At 45.9% G+C, this 27,460-nt stretch overlaps 3 protein-coding genes across 9 annotated transcripts; 1 reads left to right on the forward strand and 2 right to left on the reverse strand.

Moving 5' to 3' along the window:
* Nucleotides 1-231: 231 nt before the first annotated feature.
* Nucleotides 232-7,567, reverse strand: fbxo7 (F-box protein 7). 5 transcript variants are annotated; one of them, XM_077498745.1, is made up of 10 exons: nt 7,363-7,567; nt 5,788-5,910; nt 5,086-5,401; nt 3,713-3,934; nt 3,475-3,619; nt 3,315-3,398; nt 3,155-3,250; nt 1,674-1,850; nt 1,566-1,600; nt 232-1,489 (listed from the first exon to the last, which is right to left on the reverse strand). In XM_077498745.1, the coding sequence occupies exons 1-10, from the start codon at nt 7,380-7,382 to the stop codon at nt 1,205-1,207; spliced, it is 1,503 nt and encodes a 500-aa protein (XP_077354871.1). In that variant the 5' UTR covers nt 7,383-7,567; the 3' UTR covers nt 232-1,204. The 5 variants fall into 5 exon arrangements, with proteins under 5 accessions (XP_077354871.1, XP_077354870.1, XP_077354872.1 ...); XM_077498744.1 differs by having other exon boundaries at nt 3,713-3,937; XM_077498746.1 differs by lacking the exon at nt 7,363-7,567 and adding an exon at nt 6,103-7,269 and having other exon boundaries at nt 3,713-3,937.
* On the forward strand, nt 5,367-11,691 carry rtcb (RNA 2',3'-cyclic phosphate and 5'-OH ligase). Of its 2 annotated transcripts, none has more exons than XM_077498743.1 (12): nt 5,367-5,389; nt 7,245-7,323; nt 7,407-7,474; nt 7,749-7,848; nt 7,931-8,087; nt 8,154-8,310; nt 8,453-8,612; nt 9,768-9,943; nt 10,028-10,216; nt 10,296-10,406; nt 11,327-11,446; nt 11,532-11,691. In XM_077498743.1, the coding sequence occupies exons 2-12, from the start codon at nt 7,287-7,289 to the stop codon at nt 11,637-11,639; spliced, it is 1,383 nt and encodes a 460-aa protein (XP_077354869.1). In that variant the 5' UTR covers nt 5,367-5,389; nt 7,245-7,286; the 3' UTR covers nt 11,640-11,691. The 2 variants fall into 2 exon arrangements, with proteins under 2 accessions (XP_077354869.1, XP_077354868.1); XM_077498742.1 differs by lacking the exon at nt 5,367-5,389 and adding an exon at nt 5,724-7,024.
* A 5,194-nt stretch (nt 11,692-16,885) lies between these two features.
* xpot (exportin, tRNA (nuclear export receptor for tRNAs)) lies at nt 16,886-27,142 on the reverse strand. Of its 2 annotated transcripts, none has more exons than XM_077498741.1 (25): nt 27,001-27,142; nt 26,000-26,163; nt 25,809-25,891; nt 25,671-25,727; nt 25,536-25,605; nt 25,253-25,471; nt 23,924-24,108; nt 23,682-23,850; nt 22,720-22,956; nt 22,598-22,636; nt 22,455-22,517; nt 22,257-22,381; nt 22,050-22,194; nt 21,850-21,969; nt 21,471-21,565; nt 21,316-21,385; nt 20,995-21,233; nt 20,545-20,830; nt 19,400-19,586; nt 19,205-19,321; nt 19,011-19,126; nt 18,900-18,947; nt 18,734-18,805; nt 18,538-18,594; nt 16,886-18,258 (listed from the first exon to the last, which is right to left on the reverse strand). In XM_077498741.1, exons 2-25 carry the CDS (start codon nt 26,087-26,089, stop codon nt 18,232-18,234), a joined length of 2,916 nt encoding a protein of 971 aa, XP_077354867.1. In that variant the 5' UTR covers nt 26,090-26,163; nt 27,001-27,142; the 3' UTR covers nt 16,886-18,231. The 2 variants fall into 2 exon arrangements, with proteins under 2 accessions (XP_077354867.1, XP_077354866.1); XM_077498740.1 differs by having other exon boundaries at nt 19,400-19,589.
* Between the last annotated feature and the right edge of the window lie 318 nt (nt 27,143-27,460).

Raw genomic sequence — 27,460 nt, forward strand, 5'->3', positions numbered from 1 at the left:
CATATTACATAATTGTTATTTATCAAAAGGAGTTATTTCAAAATGGCGTTTTTAAGTTACTGGATTTTGACACTTTTGGGCTTCCATAGTTGATGGCCTGTCACTGACACTTATGTACACAAGCACGTTGAGAAGAACATCAAGTCTGACATTTCAAACCGCAACTGTTGAGGCCGACACACCCACCATCAGTCTAATTTTGAAGTCTTCACAACAAAATACTTGTGCACCTTCCACATTTTAATGATTTGCTTTAATGAAGTCACACAAAAATATAGAATATAAAACAAGCATATATCTTATGAACAATTTTCAAATGCTTCTAGAAAACCTCCAAACAGCCCTCACGTCAACAAGTCAAGACATGGACGCCACGTGTTCATAAGCGTCACATGCTTGACGTGTCAAGAGTCATGCTGGCCTTGCGTGTAAAATTGACGAACAAACTTCAAATCCACTTTGACTTGTCCCGACGGACTTAATTTGACCTTGTAACGTTTAAAGCAACATGTCCGCAATGAACGACAAAATCCACAACAGGCGTTCATTCACGAGAACGTGGATTTGTCTGTCTTCCTGTGACTCGGCCAGTTTTTGCTTATGACTGGCTTTGACTCACTGCTTCAAGCATCTCGACGGCTCACAAGCATTTAGCGGCATCGCAGGGAGAATCTCCAAACCTAACGTAAAGTTCCGTTATGTCTGCCGAGTGGAAAAGACACAAATATAAGGGGTAAGTTAAAAAAATAAAATAAAATAATTATCTGCGATTTGGTGTATTTGTAATGTTGAACCTGCAATGATCCATTGTGGTTGCTTATAGATGTCACAAGATTCCAACGAAGCACTACTTTTGTCTAAATGAAACATCTCAATTTACTTTAAGCTCGTTCCTTGGCACCAAGATGCATGAAGTCCTATTTTGATGCTTTACCTGAGCGCAACAGCAAATGTTTTTCTCTGGAAATAATGTAAGTCTGTCATCCGTGGAAAAAAAGAAAAAAAAAATGTGCGAACACCAACGCGGAAATCTGCAGAGTTCACTTTAAGTGCATTTTTCAGTGCATCTGTCGCCCAAATTGCGCTCGTCCTAAACTTGTGACCAGATGCCGACCCACGGCGCCACGTTCGATCAAGAAGCATCGGGAGGCGCGGCCGCGATGACGCCGCTGGTTCCGAACGTCGCCGTTACGCTCGTCCCAGGTCAGATGAAGCCTCTGCGCACGTCGCTTGGCCGGGCGCCGCCCGCCGGGGGCCGAGGATCGCTGCGACGCCGGCGCTCGCCCGGCGGCGGCGGGCCGATGGGATCGTAGCGTGCGCCGTAGGGCAAGGCCGGCGGTCTCTGGTCGTAGCCTCCGCCGATGATGCCGGGGATGCGCGGGGGGGCGAAGGGGACGTTGCTGAATAGGGGGCGGTGGATAAAAGGGGGAAGCGAGCACGGACGCTCCACGCCTCGCTTGTGGCGGAACTTGTAGAAACTTTTATACAGCTGCGCACACAAACACACAAACATGTTAGCCTGCCATCGGCGTCGCTGATGTGAACGTGCGAGCAAGATGGCCGACCTCCTTCCAGTTGGTCTCTCCTTGCCATTTGTGATCTGGAGGTCAACAAAGAGATCACCATGAGTAGGCGTAAAGGTCACCAGAGGTCACTTGAGGCGCGCGCCTTACCGCTGAAGTCCCGTCGCACCAGGTGTCTCCAGAGGGCGGCGTCGGAGGTGGCGGCGTTCAGATGGCGACAGACGGCCGACAGGCGCACCACCGAGACCACGTCCAGCAGGCGCAGAACCAGGAGGAGCAATTCCGGAGGCAGCGCCGACAGGCCGAACGCCACCGGGAGACAGAGTGCTGCAAAACAAAATACATGTGTTTGCCTTAGGGAAGTCCTGATAGCTTAATGCTAATATATTATTAATTTAAAATCGCCTTTGACATGCATTGCTAACAATTAGCATCAGTGTGGAGGCCTTATGACACTTTAGGTCAAGGGTCAGCAACCTTTCCTGTCAAAAGAGCCATTTTAGGCCAAATAAATCACAAAAAATCTATCTGGAGCTGCAAACTGTGTTAGTGTTGGTCTACTGTACTGAGGGACCAAGAACTAATTCGAGCTGCACCATAACAGAAAATATGCAGCATACAATACTTTGGGATTCATTTCATTTTCTTCAACCGTTCATCTTCCATTTATTTATTTATTTTATTTTATTTTTTTTTATTTTGATAGTGTCACTTTTTTCAGACTTGGTTTTTCATGCATTTTTGGACGTTGCTTCCTTTCTGTCAAAACTTTTTGTGTGGCAATTTTATGAACATATTACGGTCATTTTCTGCCTCTCTTCTTAATATGTTGGACATTTTATGGCTATTTTTGTACTTTTTTTTTTTGGCTATCAATTTTCTGACATTTTTGTGGACATTTTATAGTAATTTGGGGGATTTCTTCTTACATATACGTTTAAAAGTTTTCTTTTTTGCATTTTTAAAAAGATTTTCAGACTTTTTTGGCAATTTTGTGTAGATTATATGGTTATATTTTGGGAATTCTTTTGTTTTTGGAAATTTCAGTTAAATTATGAATGTTTTCTTTTCTGCCTTTTTTTTTTTAAATGAATTTTCTGACATTTTTATTGGGCAATTCCAAAAACATTTTACGGTAATTTTCCATCTTCTTTTGCTTTTATAGATTTTTTTTAATCTTTCATTTTTTGCCATGGCAAATTTGTGTATATTATATGATAATATTCTGGTTCTCCTCTTCCTTTTTCGACATTTTATGGTGACTTTTTAGACATGTTTATGGTATTTTTTAAAAACTTTTTCATCTACAAATCTGGACTCTAATCATTTTTTTGTTGTTTTTTAAAGACTCAGAATTTGAGTTTTGTTGCTATGTAAGAGATTAAATTTCACTTTACTAGGAATTTGTCTCGGTAACTGGTGCATACATGGGACAGACTAGTAGCATCAAAATGACAACACAACATTTAGTAAAATATTTAAAAAAATAATAAAATAAAACTATCAAATACATCATTACATTGACTAACATGAATTTATAAATATGTAGGTCCAGAAAGGGTTCTGGACACTGTTTGTTTTGACTAGTTTCCGTCTGATGAAAAGACGTGGTCACGTGACACTTGTGTTACCTTCCCGTGTGGCGGCGATCAGCGGATACACGAGCTGGTCCTTGAACACTCGCGACAGTCGGCTCAGACTCTTGAAGGCGGCCGCCGCGCTCGCTCCTGGTAGACATCGACAGTTAGCGAGGTCGAACGCACGACAGACGGACCGATCGGGCGCTCTGACCTGGCCACGCCTCCGTCACGTAGCTGCCGGGGTCCATGCAGACTTTGGCCGCCATGCTGGCGCTGTCGGCCACCTGCAGGATGGCTGCGAGCAAGGTGATGAAGATGATGATGCCGAAGGAAGATATTCATCTTGAAGAAGACGACAGCCGGCCACTCACCTTCGATGACGAGCACGGGGCTCATGGGCACCGCCACCACCGTGACCGCGCCCCTATCGCACAGCGCGTGCCTGTACTGAAGTCGGTAGGCGCCGCCGGACGAACGCCAGCCGGGTGGCATCTCAGCCGGCTTCACCTCACCGTTCTGAACGTGAAATGTAGAAATGACTCAGAAAGTAAAACTGGAGGTCCTCTGCGTACAATCGATGCATTTAATCATGACGTTGCGCTTCCTCACCTGCAGCGTGAATCCGGTCTCCAGCATGAGGAGGTGGGCGGCCACCATGATGACGTCGGCGGGGCAGGTGACCTGGGCGGCGCGGTAGAGCAGCTCCAGTGAGTGTGGCGCCTGACCTTCGCCCGCCTCGCCGCACAACATGGGCTCCCAGCTGAGGGTCGGCGGCGTCCGGTGGTCACGTGAGTCCGGAGGTGCCTCGGGAGGGCCGGCCACGCAATGGGGCTGCTGAAGCCAATCCAGACAACATGCTGGTGACATGTAAACACTGATGACGCGCGGTTTACAAGCTGAGAAATACAGCTGAACGAGTAATTGCATTTGACAAAACACGATTGGACGAAGCTCAAGAAGGTTTATAAACAGATGCCGATTAAGTTAGTGAGTTATAGATTAATTTCAGATCAGAACGGAGGCCTCTATTGTATGGAGGACTAAAACTGCCAAAATTCAAAATAAATAAATGACTAAAAGTGAAATAAAAACTCTGGAAAACAGAAGTTGGTGCTCTGTTTTTTGGAATATTTTTCCCCCTGTTTTTCTCTGAGTAATTTTTTTTCTGTTTTTCAGAAAAAAATTTTTATGACAGCAAAAATATTCATTCAAACAGAAAAAAAATATTTACAAAAAAAGAAACAAAATATTAAAAAACAAAACAAAAACAAAGCTCCCCCAAATAATTAGCCAGAAAAACAGGAGTTTACTTTTTTTTTTTTTTTTCAAGTGAATGCAATATGCTTCCATACTTTTGGTCCATACTGCCAGGATAAAATGTTATTCAAATGGGGGGATGGTCCTAAGCGTGTCTTGGGTTGGACTCTGCCGTTGCAAACTGCCTGTGTCATTAGTCGAGTGAGCGGCTCGGCAAACAAGGAGTTGCTAGACAACAAGTCCAGGTGAAAGTGGACAAGGTAGTTGTCCATTGCTGCAGCTCTCAAATGCAAGCCGGCGAGACTTCCTTGTTCGCCGTAGCTGCTCACTCGACCAATGGCAGGCCGTTTTACAATGGCGGAGTCCAACCCAAGACGCGCTTAGGAACACCGCATTATTTGAACAACATTTTGTCCAGGCAGTATGGACCAAAACGGCCAAAATTAAAAACAAATAAATGACTGAATAAATAAAGGAGTCAAAGTAAAAATAAGAACAAATACAAAAAATATAAATCAAAATTTAAATACAAATGTATTTTTTTTTTGTTTTTATTTCCATTTATATATATTTTTTTTTTATTTAATTTGCGTTATACTTTTTATATCCGTTTTTATTTTCACTTTTAGTCATTTATTTATTTAGTCATTTATTTATTTTTAATTTTGGCAGTTTTGGTCCACCATACTATTGAGCCAGGGAAAACACTTGTGACATCATCTCACCTGGCTGGAGGTCATGACGGCAGCTGTCTGGGAGCTGCTCACGGTGTCCGCGTTGTTGGTGGCAGTGCCCCCGGGGGTGCTAGCCGCGGCAGAAGGGCGGTCAGTGTTGAATCGAGTGGTGGTCGCTGGCCCGCCGAGGGGCCGGGCGACGACCCCAGTGGAAGGGTCGTCGCTGTCGTCTTTGCTGTTGGCGGCGCCGGCGGGAAGCAGGACACGGATGAGATCTCCCGGGACCACTCCGCAGGACGACAACTTCTGACCCGTGTCAGCAAGAAGCTCGGCGCCGTTGAGTGAAAGGCTAAAGGTCACGTCTGGACTGAGGACAACAAAATATCAAAATTGAATCATATCGAATAATCACACTTGCGATCATCATATGTTTGTCAGTTTCTCAGAAAAGTGGTCAAATAATAAAGCAGTTCATGCTGCAGTGTCGTGACGTCATCTGACGTTGGATTGCACTCCTTCAGTCGCATATGGTGTGCGTTGGTGACGTCACGACGCGTATGTAACTTGCCGGGCCGCCGAAGCAACTTTGATTTTCTCGTAACAAGGAGCGCAACACTGTCGCCCCTTGATTGCGTCACATTTGCGCCTCGCCGACCCGTGGCGCATCCAACTCTAACTTTACGAACGTTAATAGTACATTTCTGTACGTAATAATATTTCGAAGAATGTTGTGAGTTGTGTGAGGCGACTGACCCGACTCCGTGTCCGGGAAGCAGGACGTCACGGATGTGCTCCATGAGGTCCTTCAAAGTGGACTCAGGACCCACCATGTCCACTTTGCTAGTTTGCTTGCAGATGCGAACTCGCAACTTCATCCTTTTGACGCAAAACAAGAAAAATCAGGAAAACAAAACCTTCCTCCTTTGTCGAATCTATGGAGCCATCTTGTCTGCTTTTGCTGAGTCATTTATTAGCATCACATCATACCAAACAGGGTGAACACAAAAAAAACACACGAGACGAATTAGTTGGCGTAATGTAATTCACTATTTTGTGAATGCAACATACATTAAGACGCGTCAAACTTCAAAGTAGAAGAAATTTCACTTTCTGTTTGGCGTACAAAGAAACTAGGCCCCACAATTAAGCAAAGCTAACGAGCGTTTTCTGGACTAGCTTAGCTGTGCGGTGGATATTGAAAGAAGTTCGAAATAGAAAAAAAGAAGATAAACCTAGCTGATGTGCATTGGAGAAAGGGTTAGGGTTTTGCTGCCGTCTCTTCTTCCGCCATCAAGCGACACTATCAGCACAACATCCGCTTTTCAAAATACAAGGAAGGAAATGTCAGTTGTCCGATTCTAATGTACCGTACTCAAGGGTCTCGGAATCCTAACTGATTCAGCCTAATAATTATGAAACTAATGAATATGGCAATTAGGCACAAAACACTCCTTAATCATAAAAAAACTAAACCACATTGACATCTACATTTAGGTAGTCAGGGTAATTCTGCCTGCACGATAAACAGACAATGTTTACCATAGCTCGACTTGGTGGTTTTGTTTTGAAAGACGGCCGCCATATTGGCTACATGTTGGACTACATCTACGGCATGGCGGCTGGCCAAGACTCAATGATGACGTCTTAACTGTTTAACGAATAATTCTATAAACTAATATTTTTACAACATCTAAAATAGATTATAGAGCACAATAATTAATATGTGTTATTGTTTTACACCCCATATTATGAGATGCCAATTAAATTGTGCACGCTTTAAAACCTTGCGACTTTCCGTAGCACTCGTCTACTGACACTTGGTGCAACACCGACGATCATACGCACTTTTTAAAACTCATCAATTTGGACTTGAAATACAAACGCGTATTCAATAATCATGAGTAGAAATTACAACGATGAGTTGCAATACTTGGACAAGATTGACACAAACTGCTGGAGAATTAAAAAGGGCTTTGTTCCCAACATGAAGGTAAACCTCAACTCTGGAATCGTGAACGTGGCTTGTTAGCAAGCTACTATATTAGCCACATTTCACGTTTAGCATTTTTTGATTGCTGTCAGATACATTGACACGCTTACGAACATCATGCATGTCATTACATTATCATTTTATGATTAAATTGCAACTTGTAAAGCTGTATCAGCGGAGTCGTTTACTATCAAGGATGGCACCTGTGTCTGTGTTTTAGGTGGAAGGACTATTTTACGTGAACGAGCCTTTGGAAAAATTGATGTTTGAGGAGCTGCGGAATGCGTGTCGAGGAGGAGGTGAAGTGATGTTCATTTCCTGTAAACATCTGGTTCCACCTTTTGAGACTGCTCCTCATTCTGAGTGTGTTGCCATTCGTCAGGTGTGGGCGGCTTCCTTCCAGCCATGAAACAGATCGGAAATGTGGCGGCGCTGCCCGGCATCGTCCACGTGCGTATGGTGTTTACATTCAGTTATGGCCAGCAAGATGTGGGGTCATTTATGGGACAAAAAAAACAAAACAAAACATCATTTAGAAGAAAACGACCAAGGAAACCGTCACTTTGAGCAAAATGGCATTTTAGGGAGGGGGGGGGGGTGTAGCTTGAAAACAATTTACTCAAAAGATGCTTGTTTTGAAACAAAAGTGCCATTTTGTAAGAAAGAGAGTCCATTTTGTCTCTGCGACCTCCACACGTGGGCTCACATGTACTTTCTCCCCCAGAGGTCCGTCGGCCTTCCAGACGTCCACTCAGGCTACGGCTTTGCCATCGGGAACATGGCGGCCTTCGACATGAATGACCCGGACGCAGTGGTGTCTCCAGGTAAGCCTCTCCATTCTGCAGGTGAGTATATTTGTTTACCAAGCTACTTCAGCGAGGGTGTGTGTGTGCGCGTATGCGGCAGGCGGCGTGGGCTTCGACATCAACTGCGGCGTGCGCCTGCTGAGGACCAACCTGGACGAGCGAGATGTGCAGCCCGTCAAGGAGCAGCTGGCGCAGTCGCTCTTTGACCACATCCCCGTCGGCGTCGGTTCCAAGGGCGTCATCCCCATGGGGGCCAAGTAAGGAGGGTGCTGAGGGAGTTAACTGAGTGGAGGGGGTCGCTGAGGGGTGTGGGTTGCTGGCAGGGACCTGGAGGAGGCGCTGGAGATGGGCGTGGACTGGTCGCTGCGGGAGGGGTACGCCTGGGCCGAGGATAAGGAGCACTGCGAGGAGTACGGCAGGATGCTGCAAGCCGACCCAAACAAGGTTTCATCCAAGGCCAAGAAGAGGGGCCTCCCCCAGGTACCTCCGCTAAGAAAGAGGACAGTTTACCACAAATAAAAGCATTCCATGTGGTGAAAAAAAAAAAAAAAAGACGTTAACTTTGAGGATGCTGCAAGGAGCGTGAGGAAGCGCTAACTTTCTTTTTTTTGTTTTTTTTCAGTTGGGAACGCTGGGAGCGGGAAATCACTACGCCGAGATCCAGGTGGTGGACGAGATCTACAATGACTACGCAGCCAAGAAAATGGGTGTTGACCACAAGGGGCAGGTGTGCGTCATGATCCACAGCGGCAGCAGAGGCCTTGGACATCAGGTGGCCACAGGTAGCCTTTTGCCCCGGTGACCATTCGTGCTGCTTTTCACATAACATTTCCCACAATCCTTTCAAGGGTGCTTGCTTGGATCCTTTTGAATGGTATTCCAATGTCAATATGATTACAAATGATCAGAAAAATAAGATGCCAATTTACACAAAAGATTTTTTATTTATTTTTTTTATGAAAGAAAAAAACTAATTTGAAATAAAATGCAATTATATGAGGGGGAAAAATACATGTAAAAATAATTACATTATTAAAATTGTCATTTCAAAAAAAGGAGAAAAAAAGTGCAGTTTTGAGGATTTTTTTTTCTTTTACAATACAAATATGGACTTTCATATGAAACAAATATCATTTGAGAAAAAGAATGCAATTTGGCAGTGGGGAAATTATTTGAATTTAGAATGAATGTTGTCGTATCATCTTAAATGTTGAAAGCAATTTTTAAAAGCGCTTAAATGTGATCACATAAACTGGACTACCCAAAACGAAAAGGACTACTTTTTAACTTTTTTTTTTTTTTTAAATGTCTTTTTGACAACAAAAGGTAATTACAAAACTAAAGTAACTTTTTTGTAATACCCTTAATAAAATGAGACGTTATTCCATTATTTTGGGAAAATCATACTATTCGCAAAAGATGACAACTTTTAATTGCAACAACTTTTTTCTTGGAATGCCAGATTTAAAAAAAAAAAAAACCTTTATTCTCAAATCTTACTTCTCTTAAACATTTATTGTAATTTTACATATTTTTTTCCTATTTTTTTTTAAAGCTGCACTTTGCCCACAAATATCTTTACAATAGCCTTTTTATTTGACCATTTATGAAACATTTTTTTAAATTAGTAGATTAACACTTTAGTTGTTCACAATGGGTACTCCTGCAAGCATCTGGCCAATAGTTTTCAGACTGGATTTGGGTTCGAATTTTCCACCCTCTGTCTGCAGATGTGATGTCATGTGCACATTATGTTGGGGAAGAGAAAAAGGAGTTTCATTTTTAGGCCACAGGTGGCAGTAACAATTCAAAATCAATATTCTGCGTTCTGTAGCTTCAAATAAAGAGTAAAAGTAGTTTTTAAAAAATCTGACTCTACTCTCAGAACATGTTTTATTTTATTTTTTTTCCAATGATTATTTTGCGGTGGCGGGCAGACGCGCTGGTGGCCATGGAGAAGGCCATGAAGCGCGACAAGATCACGGTCAATGACCGACAGCTAGCGTGCGCTCGCATCACGTCACAGGAAGGACAGGACTACTTGAAGGGAATGGCTGCCGCCGGCAATTACGCTTGGGTCAATCGCTCGTCCATGACCTTCCTCAGCAGGCAGGTAACAAAACAAAAAATGACCAGAAACCAAACGCCTCTTTGCGGAAGTTTTTTTGTTTTAGCTTGTGAACTGCGTGTGTTCGAGGCGTTCTCCAAAGTGTTCCAGAGTACGCCGGACGACTTGGACATGCACGTCATCTATGACGTGTCGCACAACATCGCCAAGGTGGAGGAGCACATGGTGGATGGGCGCCAGCGTACCCTGCTGGTGCACCGCAAGGGCTCCACGCGCGCCTTCCCACCCCACCACCCGCTCATCCCCGTTGACTACCAGGTCAGACGTCGCCGCCAATCGCACATGACACTTACATTTTTTTTCTTTTGACTGACCTTGTGTGTGTGTGTGTGTCCAGTTGACAGGCCAGCCGGTGCTGATCGGAGGAACTATGGGCACGTGCAGCTATGTGCTCACCGGCACCGAGCAAGGCATGACCAACACCTTCGGAACCACCTGTCACGGAGCGGTATGTGTCTTCGAAACTGAACACAAATCACACCAATAAGGTTTAGAAAAACAAACAAAATATTTTGTGGGCGTGTTTGCGCCGGTATATGATTAGAGCAGTGCCTCTCAAATAGTGGGGCAGGCCCCCCCAAATAGTGGGGCGGGCCCCCCCAGTGGGGTGCAAGACTCCATCAAGGGGGGCGCGTTTGAACCTCGGGGAACATGCTTTTTTATTTGTATTTATTTTTTTACTGTCCTAGAATAAAGTGCAATTGCACCTCCAATACATTAGGGGGCAGTGGCGCTCTCATTATTGGCAGAGTGTGCGCAGGGAGCATTTCCCAAGTGGTGTAGGGGTTTTGTTTGCACTGAGCATGCGCGCTTTGCACACAGCAAAAAAATAAGCACAAATTATTTGATATTTTTGTTTTGCAGGTTTTTTTTGTTTAATAATTTGCTCCTGAGTTAATGTTGGTAATCAGTTTGAATGTATTATTATTTATTGATTTTATGTATTTTTATTTTTCCGTATCATATGATTTGACATGCTCAGTCAAAAAATGTTTAGTTTAATTAAGGATTTAATTTTATTTTTGAATTTCAGATGCACTTTAGATCTTTTCTATTACAGTTAATAGTTATTCGTTTTTGTAAGTTGGTCCATATTTTTCTTTTTCTAATTCTCTTATGCGTTAATACGGATACAATGTTATGCAGAGGTGTTCTTATAACAATTTTATATACAAATGATACTATTTATAGTCGCGGGGGAGGAGGGGGGGGGGGATGTTTTCTTCTTACTTGGGGGACATGACAGAAAATAATTGAGAAGCACTGGATTAGAGCAATATCCCAATATTTTGCGCTATTACCTAACGCAGCGCATTCTTAGTGAATATGCCCCTAAGTGTGGATATACTTTACCCGGTGGGCACGCAGGGTCGAGCTCTGTCCCGCGCCAAATCCCGCCGCAATCTGGACTTCCAGGACGTTCTGGATCAGCTGGCCGACAAAGGCATCGCCATCCGAGTGGCGTCCCCCAAACTGGTGATGGAGGAGGTGGGCCCGCACGCACTTGGACCTTTTTGGCGCACATCTTCAGGCCGCCGACTTTTGTCTCGTGTTTTTCGCTGTCTGTCTTCAGGCTCCTGAGTCGTACAAAAACGTGACGGATGTGGTCAATACGTGTCACGACGCCGGCATCAGCAGGAAGGCCATCAAGCTGAGACCCATCGCCGTCATCAAAGGATAATGGAGGCCAATGACAAACAATCCAAATCCAAATAAACGCTGTCTTGCTTCAATCGACTTGTGTCAGAGATCACTCCAAAGGTCTGATTTGACCAAACACCAACCTATTGATGAGTCAACTAACCAATCGGTCAATTAAGTAACCCCAAGTAAGCATTTGATCAGCCAACCAGTGTTAACTCAAATTAATCAAATGACAAACCAACCGACTAGTCAGCTAACTATTTGACCATCCAACCATGGAAACTGACTGACCATCCAACTAATTACCAACTACTCTAACAGGCCCTACTACCAACTAGCTATGCTACGTACACATTGACTATAACTATCCAGCTGAAGATATGAAAAGGCAAAGAGAACAAAAGTAGCTTATTAAAATTATTCATCTGTCGATAACACTTCCAATTAAAACAATTATAGACATTTAAAAGTAAAGGGAAAATTAAAAGACCATATAGTTAAATTGATTTTAAAACTGCATAAAAGAAAGCATTCATACCGCCGGCAACTTATACCATTTGCATGCAGCGTAACGTCGAAAAGCAGCTTCACCATGTTTGCGTTGATAACTGGGCTTAATACTCAATTAGCATTTCCTTAATGCAATCAGGACCAACCTAACTTTTTATTTTTTTTTTAGGATTGGACTAATATGTTATGATCTCTTTGTTCTGACCGGAACCCGAGCTGCTGAATGGGGGAGTCCAGTCAAAAGACCACCGCAGTTTTTTTTTTTTTTTTTTTTTAAATAAAATATATATATATAAAAAAAAAAAAAAAACGTTAAAAAAAATAAATTAAAAAAAAAAAGACCACCGCAGTAATCAATAGGGATGTAACGATACCGGCAATATCGTGATATTAAAACTGCCACAATATCATAGTCATTTTCATGATATTTAAAACCTATACGTGTTGAAAAAAAAAAAAAAAAGTCAGGTTGATTTTCATTTGTGCAGTTATAGCACCCTCTGATGGCTAGTGTTTTAGAGCAGTTTAATTTTCATTAGGTATGTTTTGGCTCTTCTATGTTTAAAACACACTAATTGTCAGATGTAGGGGATTGAAATATGCTTGTGAACTGAGTCAATATGTGGAGGAACTCAATGTGGGCTTACATGAGCACTTAAGTGCTTCAATACAATACACTATACACAATACACTATTGTGCTTTTTTTTTTAGTATGAGCTTTTTTTTTCTTACAATATTGTGACCTTTTTTAAATATTGCCAACCTCCCCACAATATCGTGATAATTATCGTATTATGACCTTCATATCGTGATATCGTATTGTAATATTTGGATATTGTTACATCCCTAGTAATCAAGTCTATTGTCAACAAGCCAGCTGAGTGATCAACCAATTCGTTAACTATTCATCCCATCAACTAATCAACCACCTGATCAATAAAGCAATTAAGCAGGTGAACGGCCACACCGGGCAGCAAGGACACACACCCATCACAGATACATTTGGGCTAACCAAATTAATCAATCAATTAACCATCAATTACGTGAGCAAGCCACCATAGACAGAAATATGTGGACAGTTAGACACCTAAATGTAATGTCAACTTCAACTCGTGATTTGCTTCCAGGGAAAACATCTTCAACACAGTTGTCAAAACGTTCGAGTCTTCAAAACGCTCCGATGACATCAAGGCACAGACGTCACAAACTCACCGAAACGTCGTTGTTTGAAGACGTCACAGAGACAAACTCTGCTCACCGCTTCTCGTCTGCCCGCCGGCTTCAATTGGTGTTTTTTTTTTTTTTTTTTTTTTTCCCCCTCTTCTTGGGGTGGGTGGTCGTGAAAGCGGAAGTCATGCAGGACGACGCGTACCGGGTCCACGCGGACGTGGTCTTCCCCATCGTTGCCAAGCACCTGGAGCGGATGGCGGCAGCGCAGTGGGTCCTGCTCGCCAACGGAACCCCCGACTCGGCCACGCAGCTCCTGCTGGCCGACATGTGTGCGCGCGCCTCGCACAAGCTTTGCACGCACGCCGCCGTGCTGATGGCGGCGGAGCGCGAGCGCGGCCGGCCGGTGGTAACTGTGACCGTGATCGGCGGCCTGGCGGCCGTACTGGCGGCAGCGCTGGACGTCCCGGCCCAACTGAGCGTCAGCTCCCAGAAGTTGGATGCAGTGCTGCAGGAGGAGGTGCGCGCACGTGTCAAAGCTACCTTGGCTGCGCGCGCGGTCACGCCTCTCTACGTGCCGGCCACCTTCACTGAGACGGAAGTTCTGGCCAAGATGGTTCTGCTGACAGGCGGAGTCCTCAAGGTCCACCTGAGCAAACGCGACTGCCACAAAGAAGCACCCTCCACCAGGAATGCGTGCAGCCTGGAAATAAATGAGACCGCTGAGGCCGTCCGACAAATTCTCCGGAAGTGGACTGATCCCAAACAGGAAGTGAAGAAAACAGCAGTGGAAATTGTGCGCATCATCATCAAAGACCTGCACGACCCCGGCTCCACAGACGTGAGGCGTGTTCCGTTGTCTGGTCCTCACTTCAACCTGGCTCTCATCAAGGACCCTCTGATGCGCTTCTTCCAATGCCACGCAAAGCCCAACCGCGGCGCCGAGTCGTCCCGCCAATGTAACTTCCTCAAATTTAGTCAAACAAAGTTTGAGGAGCTGATATGTGAGCTGAAGCAGGTCCGATATCAGGGCACACTCGTGTGTCGAGATCAAGACCCTCTGACCGTGCAGGAATCGCCGCTCACCTTCCAAAGAACCCGCTCTCGAATCGAGGACATCTTCAAGGGGGCAGTGACGGCCGACGACGACGGCATCGACTGGGTCAGATCAATGGCCGACAAATTGTCTGGAGAACTGGCGGACAAAATGTATCGGTACGTCATCAGTAATCGGACTTCAGTCCAATCCTCAGACACGTGTATGCGCTTCTCAGAACCACTCGTCGTGGAAGTGGGCCAGAAGAAAACTGACAATCTACAAATTCTGACAATGATTCTGGAAGATTCTGCCAAGACGTTTGTGCAGCAGCTGCTCCTCTGGCTCAAGATGGAACCCGGGACACGACAGAACCATGCTGACCAGCTGTGTGGTTGCTTGAACGACATCCATTTGCTTGTCACCAGAAGTGTTGGCCCACAAAGCCCTCTGGAGGTCCAGGAAGACGTTTTGGATCTCAATAGTCCAACTCAAGATACCATTGGTGAGGCCAGCCCCTTGAAAAAGGTCTCCATTTGGGACAGAATTCCAGAAAAAAAAACAGAGGTCCATTTGCAAGACCACATGGATGGTCCAGGGCCAGAGAATCTGTCATCAGATGCGATTAGTGACTCCTTGCCCTTGGAAATGGTCTCCACTGGAATCAAAAATCCAGAAAACAAGCCTGAGGTCCGTTCACAGGAGAACTTTGATACGTCTGGATCAGAGAAGCCTCTCCCAGACGCCATTGCTGACTCTTGCACCTTAGAAAGAAAGGTCTCCACTGGAGCCAGAGGTCTTGAAAACAAACCAGAGGTGTGTATGCAGGAGGGCACGGATGCCCTTGAGCCAAAACATTTGCCCCCGGTTTCCGATGGTGACTTCAGCCCCTTGAAAAAGGTTGCCGCTGGATCCACAAGTCTAGAAATCAAGCCAGAGTTTCATTTGCAGGATGACTTGGACATCCCCATGCCCGAGAATCCAATCCCAGTTGTCAATGGTAGCTCCTGCACTTTGGAAAATATCTCTGCCAGAACCACAAATCCAGACAACAAGCCAGAAATCTGTTTGCATGAGGACATGGACAACCTCGGGTCCAAAAACACATCCCCAGATACCACCGGTGACTCATGCTGCTTGCAAAAGGAATCCATTGGAACCACAAGTCCAGAAAATAAGCCAGAAGTTTGTTTGCAAGAGGACACTAGGTCCGAAAACCCTGCCCTAGACACCAAGAGTGACTCGGACACCCTGGAAAATGTTCCCACTTCAATCACAACTCCAGAAAACAAGCAAGAAATCCATTTGGATGAAAACTCACCAAGGTCCAAAGCCACAAACACCAAGGGTGACTCCAATTCATTAGAAAAGGTCTCCACCAGAACCACAAGTTCAGATAACCGAGAGGTCTTATTTCTGGAGAATGTGGACACTGGCACCATTGGTGACTCCAGAACTGACACGATCACCCCCAGAACAAGAAGTCCAGAAGACAAGCAGGACTTGAGCCTCCTAGAGCCAAATACTGATTCTTGCCCATTGCTTCCATGCCCAACCTCAGCAGAGGACACAGTTAGTAGGACAAGACTAGACATCAAGACGGAGGACTCTCTGCTTGCTCAGCCGAAGATTCCGTGCCAAGGCGACCCAGATGACCCATGTGCAAAGACACCACCCCCACACATAAGTGGTGACTCGTGCCCATCGCCATCCCATCTACCTTCATTGCAGGAGGCAGAGGTGACAAGCAGCAGCGGGAGTCCAGACATTGAAGACATGCCCACGGACTATTCCTGCCCACCACCGGACCTGGTTGATGCCCGTCCACGGACACCTCCACCAGAAGTATCTGCGTCTCCATTCCGTCCCATGTGCAGAGTTCATGAAGAGCTCCTGACTCTGGTCGACGTGGTCATGGTCCAGCTGTTTGTGGGCCTGCCTGAGAACGTGGGCCGGCTGGTTCTGTCCCAGGAAACGGTGGCTGCCGTCCACCGCGTGTCCAAGAGGATGACGGGGGACGAGCTTCTGCAGCCCTGGACCAAGTTGGGACCTTGCAAGCTGAACCGTACGGTGAAGGAGGTCATCCGGGGACTGAAGCGGGAGTTTGGGACTTCCCAGAGGCTGGTGGATGTCTTCTTGTTTGATCCAGACATGTTTGACGACGTCATCCTCAAGCTGCTCACGTCCAGGCTGGACAGTCTGCCCCACAACCAGGACGACGCCCAGCTAGGATCTTCGGCATCTGGCGGCTTCTTCCGAGCCTTCTGCATGCGCTCGGGAAACATAGAAGAATAAATGGCAAGCGTTCTTTTAAACAGTAACTTAGAAATCAGTCAAAAGTACAAAGTATTGTGTTAATGTTGGGAAATGTTCAATGAATGCAAGAACACAACCTATGTTTGTTTCACGTCAAAGAAAAAAATTAAAAGGTCCTTTTGTTCAACTTCAGTTTCATTATTGCTTCTACACTTCATGTTCAATTTATTGGCTTGTCTTTTCACACCAAAGCTTCTGGGAAAGAAATAAACGGAGACGCTTTAGCATGAACAATATTTGACGATACACGCTGTCAATTTTAAGACTTTAATACATTTTCTTGCTTTGTTCAAGATTTCCTTTTGGAAGTCAACCCCCCAAAAAATTCTTTGACAATTAGTCTAAACACAGCATTCCAGTGAATATTGCGTTTGTGGAATATTAAGCAAATATCGACCCATTTTTATTCAAACCTGGGTGCAGCCATTTTGCAAATTGCTACAATTGAAAATGACATCACAGCTAACAACCAATCATGGGTCAACATCAGAAAAGGGGTGAGCCGTGATTGGTCGTCACCTGAGCTCTTATGCTGCATTCGAGGATGGGCGGAAGTCGGACATAGCCGACCCGAGTTAGTTTGTCCCAGTTCCGACCTGAAAGTGTTTTAGGCGAAAGTAAAATACAAAAAAAGTGATAGTTTTTTATTTTGGTCCTCAAAACTAATTTTGACCTCCAGTAAACTTGCCTTCTTGTAATTTTGCTTCATTTATTGTTTTTATCTTATTTCATAAGCATTCCATACAGTTCAGAAGTTCACCGCATAATTACATGCAGGGAGATAGCAGCATACTTACACATATGTTGTGTTACGTGAAGTTATGTTGAATATGAATGAAGAAAGCTTTCTAGTTTTATACTCGAGTAAATTCTATTTTACCATTCAGTCTATGTTTCTAAAGGGGTCACCATTGTAGAATGATGTCACATTGTAGCCCGTTGGTGAGGTCGGGGTACTTTTCTTCCCCCCCTTCACTTCGCAAGTGGAATTTCCAAGTTCAAGGAGGCGTCCCCCCCCCACACACACACTTCCTGGTTTGAACTCAAAAAGTCAGACTTCCGACCATCCTCGAATGCAGCATTGGGCACTGTGATGTGACATCAGGGAAAGTGGATTTTTGTTTTTTAAGTCAACATTTTGTTCTACCTATTGCTATTTCCTTGCAAGCTGGAAGCTTGTGGAAAAACAGTGGAAGTTTTTTTTTTTTCTTTTAAAAAAAATAGTTGACATGAAGGCAGTGTTTTAGTATGTATTTTTCTTTTGAACTATTTGTGCTAACAGAAATAAGCTGACTGGTCAGAGAAAAAATACAAGAAAAACAAAGCTTCTCGTGTTGTCCTCGAAGCAAGCACATCATGAAGGAGATGACCAAGATGGATGCCTGCCTCATTTGCATAATTAGCACTCTTAAATAAAAATACAAAGAAACACGTCAGCCCTTTTGAGTTTTTGAGGAGAATGAACTAAAATAAAATGAAATAAAAAGTCACTGCACAGCTCCCACAAAGTTCGGAGTTCATGAGGACAGCTCATCCAGTCACCACGGCCCTTTGACCCTGCACTGGGGTTGGTGCTCACTTCTGGTGCTCTTTGACCTGCTATAACCTGGCTCGCTGGAAGAAAACCTGAGGAAGGAAAAAAAACAAGATGTGCGAAGATGAGGACAAAAATAACATTTTTCAATTGTTTAAAAAAAAAAAAAAAATCAAATGTCAATGTTGAAAGATTTTTTTTCACCATTGTTTACAGAAAAAGCAAGTGCCAATGACACTTTTCTCATCTGAGATTTGCTTTTATTTCTTCCGATACCAAAGTAAGCTTTGAAACTGTTTATAAGAATAAACAAAAACAATCTTTCCGCCAAACAAAGCTGAATTAATTGATAAGATGGAAGCGTATCTGACCTTCAAGTAGGTCTTGAGGACTTTGGTGTCGGGCTGCTGCAGGACGTGACAAAGCTCCTGACCAAGACACAAGAGGGGAAATGCATTCGGACTTCAGCCTTGCTCAAGTCAAGCGTGTCTCGTGGAAAGCTTCCTGAAAAGCTCGAGCGAGCAGAGTGGCAACCGAGTGGCGCCCCCGTTCGTGCATCGGTCTGACCTGCGCCACGTCCGGACACACGTGAAGCGACGGGAGGTAGTCTCGCTGCAGGAACTCCAACAACTCCGGTCCCTGACGCGCGCAAACACAGGCATGGCAAAGTCAAAATGGCGGCTGACCAACGCGCACGAGCAAGCGCAAAATAAAATGGCGGCTGCGGCGGTACCTGCTTGATGTAGATGGTCTTTAGCGTCACGGCGACTTCGGACAACGTCTGAAAGGTCACATGAACAATCAGGACACGCACTCAAACACATGGAAAAACGTGCGTACGCACCAACACGGTCTGAGCGTCCGACAGGTCAAAGGTCGGCTTGAGAGGAGCCAGGAAGCAGGCGGGAACGATGTGTTTGTACGTGAAGTCGCTGAAGCCCGACATGCCGGCCTTGCCCCCTGAAAGCACACCACACGCGTCCGTCAACTCGCAAACATTCACGCCGGCGACAACGGCGGCGCGTGTCGGCGGCCCACCCCAAAGCTCCACCAGCTTAGCGAGCACAGTGAAGCAGGTCTTCTGCGCGATCGGGTCGGGGAAGTCGACGGCTCCCTGGATGACGGTGAAGACCACCCGTTCCATGTTCTCCGCCCCTGAAGACGACACAAAGGCAGTCTTTCACAATAAAAGCGCGAGGGAGGGCGGCGTGCGAGCGGTTGGGCGGGCCTCACCCTGGTTGGCCAGCACCTCGTTCATGCCGCTGCTGGCGACCGTGTGGATGAAGGAGAAGTAGCTCCTGCGCAGCATCTGCTTCTCCAGGGCGGCCGCCTGGTCGTTGGCGTCGGTGGGCCGCGCCAGCGCCTCGAAGATGGACAGCACCAGCGGCATGAACACCTGCTGCAGGAACGGGGACACCTGCTGCTGCCGTGGCAATGGGCGACACTTTCAGTACCGTGGTTGCTACTTGCTTCATATCACATCATATTCATGTAGGCTGGCCGGTCAATAACTTGTCAATTTTCTGTTCTTTTTGTGTTCTGGACGCATTTCTGTTCTGTTTAACCCCATAACACCCCATAATGTAATAACTTCCTTAAAGGAGAAATCAACCTTAAACATTTTGTGACAATAATACTGTATATGTGACCTCACTAGTCTAAAAATGACATTCTGATTAATATTACATTTGTAGAATATGACTTAAGCAACAAAATTCAGAAGTTTTTAAATCAATATTTTGCAGCCATTTTGCCATTTGCTGTCGAGTGAAAATGACATCACAGTTGCTCAGGTCTCAGGTAACAACCAATCACAGCACAGCTTCAGAAAAAGGTGAGCTGTGATTGGTCGTTGCCTGAACCCTGAGCAACTGAAAAAAAATAAAAATAAATCTTGACAATAATATGTTATGTGCACCCCCACTAGTCTAAAAATGGTATTCTGGTTAATATTTTGTTAGTGGAATATGAGTTATGCAGCAAAAAAAATATTTTTTCTCAGGCAACAACCAATCACAGTACAGCTTTAGAAAAAAGGCGAGTTGTGATTGGTCGTTGCCTGAACCCTGAGCAACTGTGATGTCATCTTCAGTCGACAGCAAGTGCAAAAATGGTCGGCTGGATTTTGCTGCATAACTCATATTCCACTCACAAATTAACCAGAATACCATTTTTAGACTAGTGGGGCTGCACATAACGTATTATTGTCAAGATTTATTTATTTATTTATTTTTTACCTCCCCTTTAAAATATAATGTACACATAAAACCCAATAATGTAATAATTTCACCAATTTCATCCGAAAAAATCCAGACTGATATTTTTTACCGATACTGTCATATTTTTTCACATTGACTTGGCCTTTGTTTCTTACTTACTTTGAACTTGGCGGTGATCTGGCTGATGAGCGGGATGAACTCCTGCAGGTCTTTGGCCTCGCAGTCCTTCAGCATGTGCTCGGAGGCGGCGGGGATGAAGGGTAGCACCTCCTCCTCCATGCAGATGATCATGCGGTGCAGGAAGGAGCGCACGCAGCCGCGCAGCACCCCCCGCTGAACGGGGCAGCTCAGCGCCGGAAGGAAGGTGTTCAGGCAGTCCCGGTAGACTTCGGTGCAGCCGCACTGCTTCACCGTCTGCTTGTTGCTGAACGCTTTGCTGGTGCGACTGCAGGTGGGGAAGAGCGCCCCGTTAAACTGACTAACCCAAGATTACGTTTCCAACAAGTAGGATGCTGTTTTGTCATTTTTATACTTTGTAGTTGTTGTGAAGTGTGACTTGATGATGATGATGAAATGAGCGGCACAGAGGCGCGCCGGGGCCTTCCTGACCTCACGAAGCCGACGGCGTGGCTGAGGCAGTCGGCGACGGCCGCCTGCGTCTCCTCGTCCGTCTCCAGAGGAAGTTTGTCCAGCAGCAGGCGGAAGGCGTCCATGAGCGGCGCCAGCAGGCTCCGCATCAGCGCCTGCTTCCTCTCCACCGGACTCTCGCCGCTCACGATCAGCACGCCCGCCGCCTCGAACATGAACAGCTGGTCGTCACTGGTCAGCGGCGCCGGGAAAGTCTTGTTCTGCGAATCGCCAAAAACAATAAATAGGTTACGGCCGCACTCGGATGCTTACGGCGCTCGCAGCTGAGATGCAATCACGTACAGGGGGAGCCAGCTCCAGGAGGTCCTGGATCTGGGTCAGGATGTCCTCGATGAACGACGTCATGTGTTTGCTGAAACACACAGCGGCAAAAAACAAAACATCACCAAACACTCTGTGTGTTGATGTAGTCTTTGTTGTACAAAGAGTGGACTCACTGTAGTGTTTTGATGAAACGTGAGAAAAGATAGGCCACTCGACTGCGGACTTTGGGACTGTTGTGTCTCAGTCCACGCTGGTCCAGAAAAGCCATCTGACAACATTTTGTTTCATCATGAAACAAAACCAAATAAACTAACCCAGGAGAAAGACTTTGCAATAAAGTACCACAAAAGATATTTTTATCCAATGATTCAAAGAAATGATAGATTCTAAAACGATTGAATATTGCTATCAGCTAATGGGAATCTAAACAAACCAATAAACCAACCATCAAGTAGTCGCCATCAACTTGACTTTCACGCGCGCTTCAAAAACATGACGTTGCGCAAGCCCAACTTCCAGTGGGGCGCGGCAACAATTTTGTGGCAAACGTACCAAAACGTTGGGAATGTGCTGCGGCTCCACGATGAAGAATTTGTCGTATCGGACGACCGTCTCGAAGAATTCTAGAGACACCGCCGTGTGCCGGTAGTCGCTCACGCCGCACGTCACCAGCTGGAACGCAAACGACATGTATGCACATACACAACAGCGCGTCACATGACAAAAATGGCTGTGTGTGTGCGTGTGCTGACCGTCGCCATCATGTCCTGCAGCGCTCCGGTCTTGACAGCGTCTCCCGAGAAGTGCGCCCCGTGCGAGGCGGGCAGAGCTTCTCCTAGCATGTACAGCAGGCGGATGGCCACCTCCACCTCCATGAAGGGTGCACTCTGCCACTTCCTGTCGCACACAATCCACGTCAGCTGCGCGCCCAGATGTCGGTCCGGCGCGCTCGGGCTCACCGCATGGTGTCGGTAAAGACTCGTCGGACGGACTCCAGGACCAGCTCGGGAGAAACTTGGGCCAGGCGGTCCAGGAGCATCTTCAGCTGCTTCCTGTACTCCACAAACATGGCTTCGTCCTCACCCTGGCACACACGCACAACCCGACGTCAGCATGGGCGACACACGCGTGTCCTTGACGGGATGGCGTGACCGTACCTCGTTGTCGAAGTTGTACTCGTCGTCGTACGTCAGCTTCTTGATGACTGCCAGCATGATCGCCTGCTCACATAGGAACAACGCAACCTGACCGTGGACTGTATCGCTCACACGCACGCATGCTCGCAAACACGCACACTGACCTCCAAGTTGCTCTTCTGACTGTCGCTGAGCTCGGACAACTGTCAATCAAACAAGAGTGAGATGAGAAGGAAGCCCTGGGGGGTCAAGCGAGGAGAGGTACGGCGGCGGGTTGCCAGGCAACCTGTTTGAGGACGTGCAGGTACTCGTAGCAGAAAGTCACCACGTTGGCCGAGATGTCGTCGTCGGGGTGCACGAGGAGGCGCAGCACCAGCGTCACTTTGGCCTCCAGGGCGTCTAGCGCGGCGCCGGCGTCCTTGGCGCTGCCCGCCTTGGCCAGCTTGGTCCAGCTGAGGACCAGACTCTGGCCCATCCCGTTCACCAGACGAGAGAACTTGGCCAGGAAGTCCACGTCCTCCTCCTCCAATATGCGCCGCCGCGCGCCAGCGAGAACACGTTAACAACAGGCCAAAACAATTCCAACTGACTTCATTCCAATGAAATAAACATTTTTTCCACTAAACAAATGTATTTTTGAAATACATATATTATACATTTGATGTTATTTAAGAGAATAAATATATAAATAAGCAAATACACATACATTTACCATTTCAGGGGAAAAAAAAAAAAAACACCTCAAATGAAGCACAAATTATTTTTAACAGAAACAGTCCTAGAATATTGATTGGATGAATATAGTAGCTGTTTCAGAGGTAATGAACTTTTTTTTTTTCTAAATGACACATTTCACCTTTGGGTCATAAATAATTGCTGAATTGGTCATAAATATAAACAAAACTATGTAGGCTATTGTACATGTTTGTATGCATGTATTCATCTGATTTTGGAGTTTTAAGAGTTAATTTTTCAACACTGATTTTATTTATCTTGTTCAATAATTGTGTAATTGAGTTACTGCAAAAAATAATTTTTGTATGAATATACAGATCACATTTATTTGTATCATTTTTTTATTTTGTAAAAATGACTATTAACTTATCTCAAATAATTTCACGTGTTTAACATTTTGGGTATATAATTGGTGAAAAAAACTTGTGAAAAATATGAAAACATTTTAACAACTTGTATGACTGTATTAATTGTATTACATTATTCATTAAAAAATAAACTTATTGGGCTGACCTGCTCGATGTAAAAGAAGCCGGCCGACTGCAGGACCTGCGCCAGCGACTCGACCAGCTTGGTCTTGTCGACGGGGTCCATGCCCTTGTTGACTATCTCCAGCAGGCAGTCGCAGGCCTCCTCGCGCAGCTCCTCCACCGACATGTGGCTCAGCAGCAGGTCCACGAACCTGCCGCAGCACATGTCGCACGTCAGTGCAAGACGCCTCCGCACGATGACGCGGGAACAAGCGAGTGACGGACCTCTGGTTGGCGATGAGGCCCAGGTCGATCCAGGACACGTAGGCGCCGACCACCTCCAGGCACTGGCAGGTGAGCTCTGGGTGGCTCCGTTGGTACGTGTGCAGGATCTGGAACCACGACTCCACCAGGTTGGGGATGCACTGCTCCCGCATGGCGTCCTTGATCAACGTGTTCCGCCGCGTCTCCTGGACACACACGCACAACACGCGCTCCCGTCAAGTGTCTATCAGGTGCCACATGTCTACGAAATACTCGCCGGTGGCTTGCAGTCAATCATTCCTTCCTGGACATCCCAGTAAGCAAACGGAGCGCACCTGGTTGGAAAGCGTACGTGGAGAACCCACTGCTCTATATACAAGTATATCACTGGATAGCCGCTAGGCCAAGACTTTTGAGGTTGCGAGGGCGCCATATTGCTCCTCCCAAGAAACATTTCTCGGCATACGATCCTATACATTTAGAGTATCGAAATTGGAGAACATTTGAGACAGTACTTAGGAGAAACAGGGTGATTATGGTGTTTTAACTGTATTAAACATAAACAAGAGGAAGTTCAGACATTTAATAACTTGCCTTAAATACATGTAAAAAATTATATGCTTAATGATGTTTAGTACAGGAGGAAACGTTTTTTAATTAAAAAATTATAACTGTAATTCAACAAAAGATACCTCTTTCAAATCTAATATTGGGGTCTAAGGAACTGAGCGAAAAGAGAAAAAGGTGGTCTTCAAAGCAGCACATACCGTCCACGTGTTTATTTTTTTTAAACTTGTTAAAAAATAGTAACCACCCCGGGAACCCCCACCCCGCCTCTGGTCTTATACTAACTGCCTATGAGCTGTATATGTGTCATCTGTACATATACCGTATAGTCATTATACAGTAGTCTGCTCACAAGCTGGGAGTAACAAGATGGCCGCCCAGCGACTTCAACGGCTTGCACTGGCGCGTATGGGCTATCGGCTATCCAGTCATTTATACAGGTCAGGGGGAGAACCCCACCCCCTCCAAAATGGACTCGCTTTTTGACTGGCCAAAATTCTCGCCCACATTTGCTTTTCATTTAGGTGCTGATTGACGTACCGTTGAGGTGCGAGTTCAAAACATTCCGCGACAATGCTTGTAACTCAAAACACTTGTATCTCAAATGATCTTTCCCCACTGAAATGAATGAAAACGTCATTCATCAACATTTAAAAAAAAAATAAAAAATGTAAAGTGAACTTCAATGAGGAATAGTAGTACTTGACTGCTGTATGTTGAATTTGTTTTCCCACGAAAAATTCCAATAAAGAATGTATAAAAGCAGGGCAAGGTGTGCGGTACCTCAGGCGCGTGCAGGACATCCCTGTCGACGACTTCGCCGTCAACGGCCATGAGAGTGCGCAGGTAGATGTCGACGCCGCGCGGGTCCGAGCCCACCAGCGCTAGGATGTCGAAGAAGAAGTCGGGCCACAGCGCCGGGTACTCGGCCACGAAGGTCAACGCCAACACTTGCGCCGCTTTGTTACGCACAAAGATCTTCTCGGGCTGCGCACTCAGCAGCTGTGCCGACGAGAGCAGGCAAAATGAGCGCTCGCCGCGGGCGCGTCGGTGCGGGCGAACTGACCTGAAACTGCAGCCACTTCATCAGCGTCTCTCGGATGAGCTGCCGCTGGCTGCTGCTCAGCCCGCCGTGTCTGCAACCACAGCGTCAGTCTGCCATCGCTCGCCACATATGCCCCGTCCCTCTGCCCCTCCTCACCTGAACTTCACCTGATGCTCCAAAACTTGGAAGCAAAAGAACTTGACGTGGTCGTCGCTGCAAACAGACCACAACAGACTGACAAGATGGCACCCAATCACACACAAACATGCCAACATGCACACCCCGAGCGGCTACCTGTAGAGTCCTTTAGCGAGGGCCTGCGCACACACCTCCCAGGCGTCGTGCGACTCCTTGAGCTGCTCGAAGTAAGCCATGGCCTGACGGACACGCACACGCCAAGGTCAACTTGATATGTCATGTGGACTAGCGTTCAAAATGTTAGGGTGAGTCAGACAAGTGATTGCAGGTGTGTACGTGTTGCTGACCCTCTGACGGTAGGGCGTGTCAGCGTTGGGGTTGAGCCCCAGCAGGGCCTGCTCGTCCATGGCGGCGGCGGCAGCGGACTGGCAGGCCATGAGAGGGCGGGTTAGCTTGCGTGCTCACGGGCTGCGCTAGTCTGCAGTGGGCGCCAGACTCCGCCTTCTCTCATCTGGAAAAAAACACAAAAGCAACATCGCGGTCATGCTGACCTTCATCCACACCACCCGGCTGAGATTTCTCGCGTGTGCGTCCTCACACTTTTGAAAGCGTTACTGCACGTGTTTGGAAAAGGGCCACAAAATGTATTGAGAGATGAGATGGAGAGAATGTGTCACAAAATGGTGGTTAAGGAAAACACACTGTTGACGGTTGTGAAGCTCATGTGGGGATGATGCAACACAATGTCAACACTGAGATGACAAAAAAAAAATCAACAGGTAGGAACCACTTTAACATATGATCTCAACAAATCTCTAATTCAGGTGTAAAGTGACAAATGAAAAAATATTTTTCCCTGCTTAGCTTCTGAATGCCATTAACTGTTGTTTGTTGTTGCTTGTAGGTGTTGTATCTTTGCTTGTGTGCCTTGTGTATGAAATGTGCTATAGAAATAAAACTGCCTTCCCCTGCCTACACGCTCCCAATCACATTTTTACAAATTTTGTTTGTTTCATTTGACACGATACAAGAAAACGACAATTTTTCACCTATGTCTCTTTATCCTAGCAGGTTGACGACACGAGGGAGGGGTGGGTTTTGGGTGACAGTTGCTAACATGAGCTAGCATTAGCCGGCTAGTTGGGAGCACGACACCCTCCCCCCCGCCATCAACATCCTTCCTTTCCCCCCTTCCCGCAGTGACACCTCGCAGCCTCCCGAGAAGCCGAACCCTCCTCCCGGTTAAAATATTAGCGCCATTAATTTTTTGTTACTTGTTTTTAGAATGGAATGCTTTCCTCTCTCCCTCCCACCATCATGCCTCTGCTCGCAAAGCGTCCAAGCTGACCTTATTTCATGTAAATTTCGTCCCGCGGCGGATTCCCAAAAGTCCTCAAGCATGGCCGAGTGCGACTTGGTGTGCGTCGATCCGCTGAGCTGCTGCTGCCGTGCGGCGTGTCTACCTCTTCACTTCCGGTTCATCGATCCGGAAAGTGTCCTTTCTTCTTCGCTTAATGCGAGGGGCGGAGCTCATAACGTTTTAGGCTGATTGGCGCCATCTATTGATACATACTTTTTCAATACAGTACTGTGTAAGATTGAATGTGTTAAACATTTTACAGTATTTCCCTTATTTATTTTTGTGAGATGTTGTACCCCCCTGGCAATTTTGGCTTGTTCTTATTTTGCACAATTTCCAAAATGTTTGACCATTTTAAAGATAAAGTCAACCTAAAAAAATTATTTCCAACAATATGTTGTACGTGCCGTCATGAGTCTAAACATGGCATTCTGATTATTATTGCATT

This window comes from Festucalex cinctus, chromosome 16 (assembly GCF_051991245.1).
Source record: "Festucalex cinctus isolate MCC-2025b chromosome 16, RoL_Fcin_1.0, whole genome shotgun sequence".
NCBI classification, from domain to species: domain Eukaryota; kingdom Metazoa; phylum Chordata; class Actinopteri; order Syngnathiformes; family Syngnathidae; genus Festucalex; species Festucalex cinctus.

Coding starts and splice junctions, on each gene's coding strand:
- rtcb (XM_077498742.1), top strand. CDS start 6,932: ATGAGTAGAAATTACAACGATGAGTTGCAATACTTGGACAAGATTGAC. Junction 7,475..7,748: donor CGCTGCCCGGCATCGTCCAC/GTGCGTATGGTG, acceptor TTTCTCCCCCAG/AGGTCCGTCGGCCTTCCAGA. Junction 10,407..11,326: donor GAACCACCTGTCACGGAGCG/GTATGTGTCTTC, acceptor GTGGGCACGCAG/GGTCGAGCTCTGTCCCGCGC.
- fbxo7 (XM_077498744.1), bottom strand. CDS start 7,382: ATGAGGAGCAGTCTCAAAAG. Junction 5,911..7,362: donor ATGAGGAGCAGTCTCAAAAG/GTGGAACCAGAT, acceptor TTGCGTCAAAAG/GATGAAGTTGCGAGTTCGCA. Junction 3,251..3,314: donor CGTGACGGAGGCGTGGCCAG/GTCAGAGCGCCC, acceptor GATGTCTACCAG/GAGCGAGCGCGGCGGCCGCC.
- xpot (XM_077498740.1), bottom strand. CDS start 26,089: ATGGCCTGCCAGTCCGCTGCCGCCGCCGCCATGGACGAGCAGGCCCTG. Junction 25,606..25,670: donor GAGCATCAGGTGAAGTTCAG/GTGAGGAGGGGC, acceptor CTGTGGTTGCAG/ACACGGCGGGCTGAGCAGCA. Junction 22,957..23,681: donor GCTTCTTTTACATCGAGCAG/GTCAGCCCAATA, acceptor CGCATATTGGAG/GAGGAGGACGTGGACTTCCT.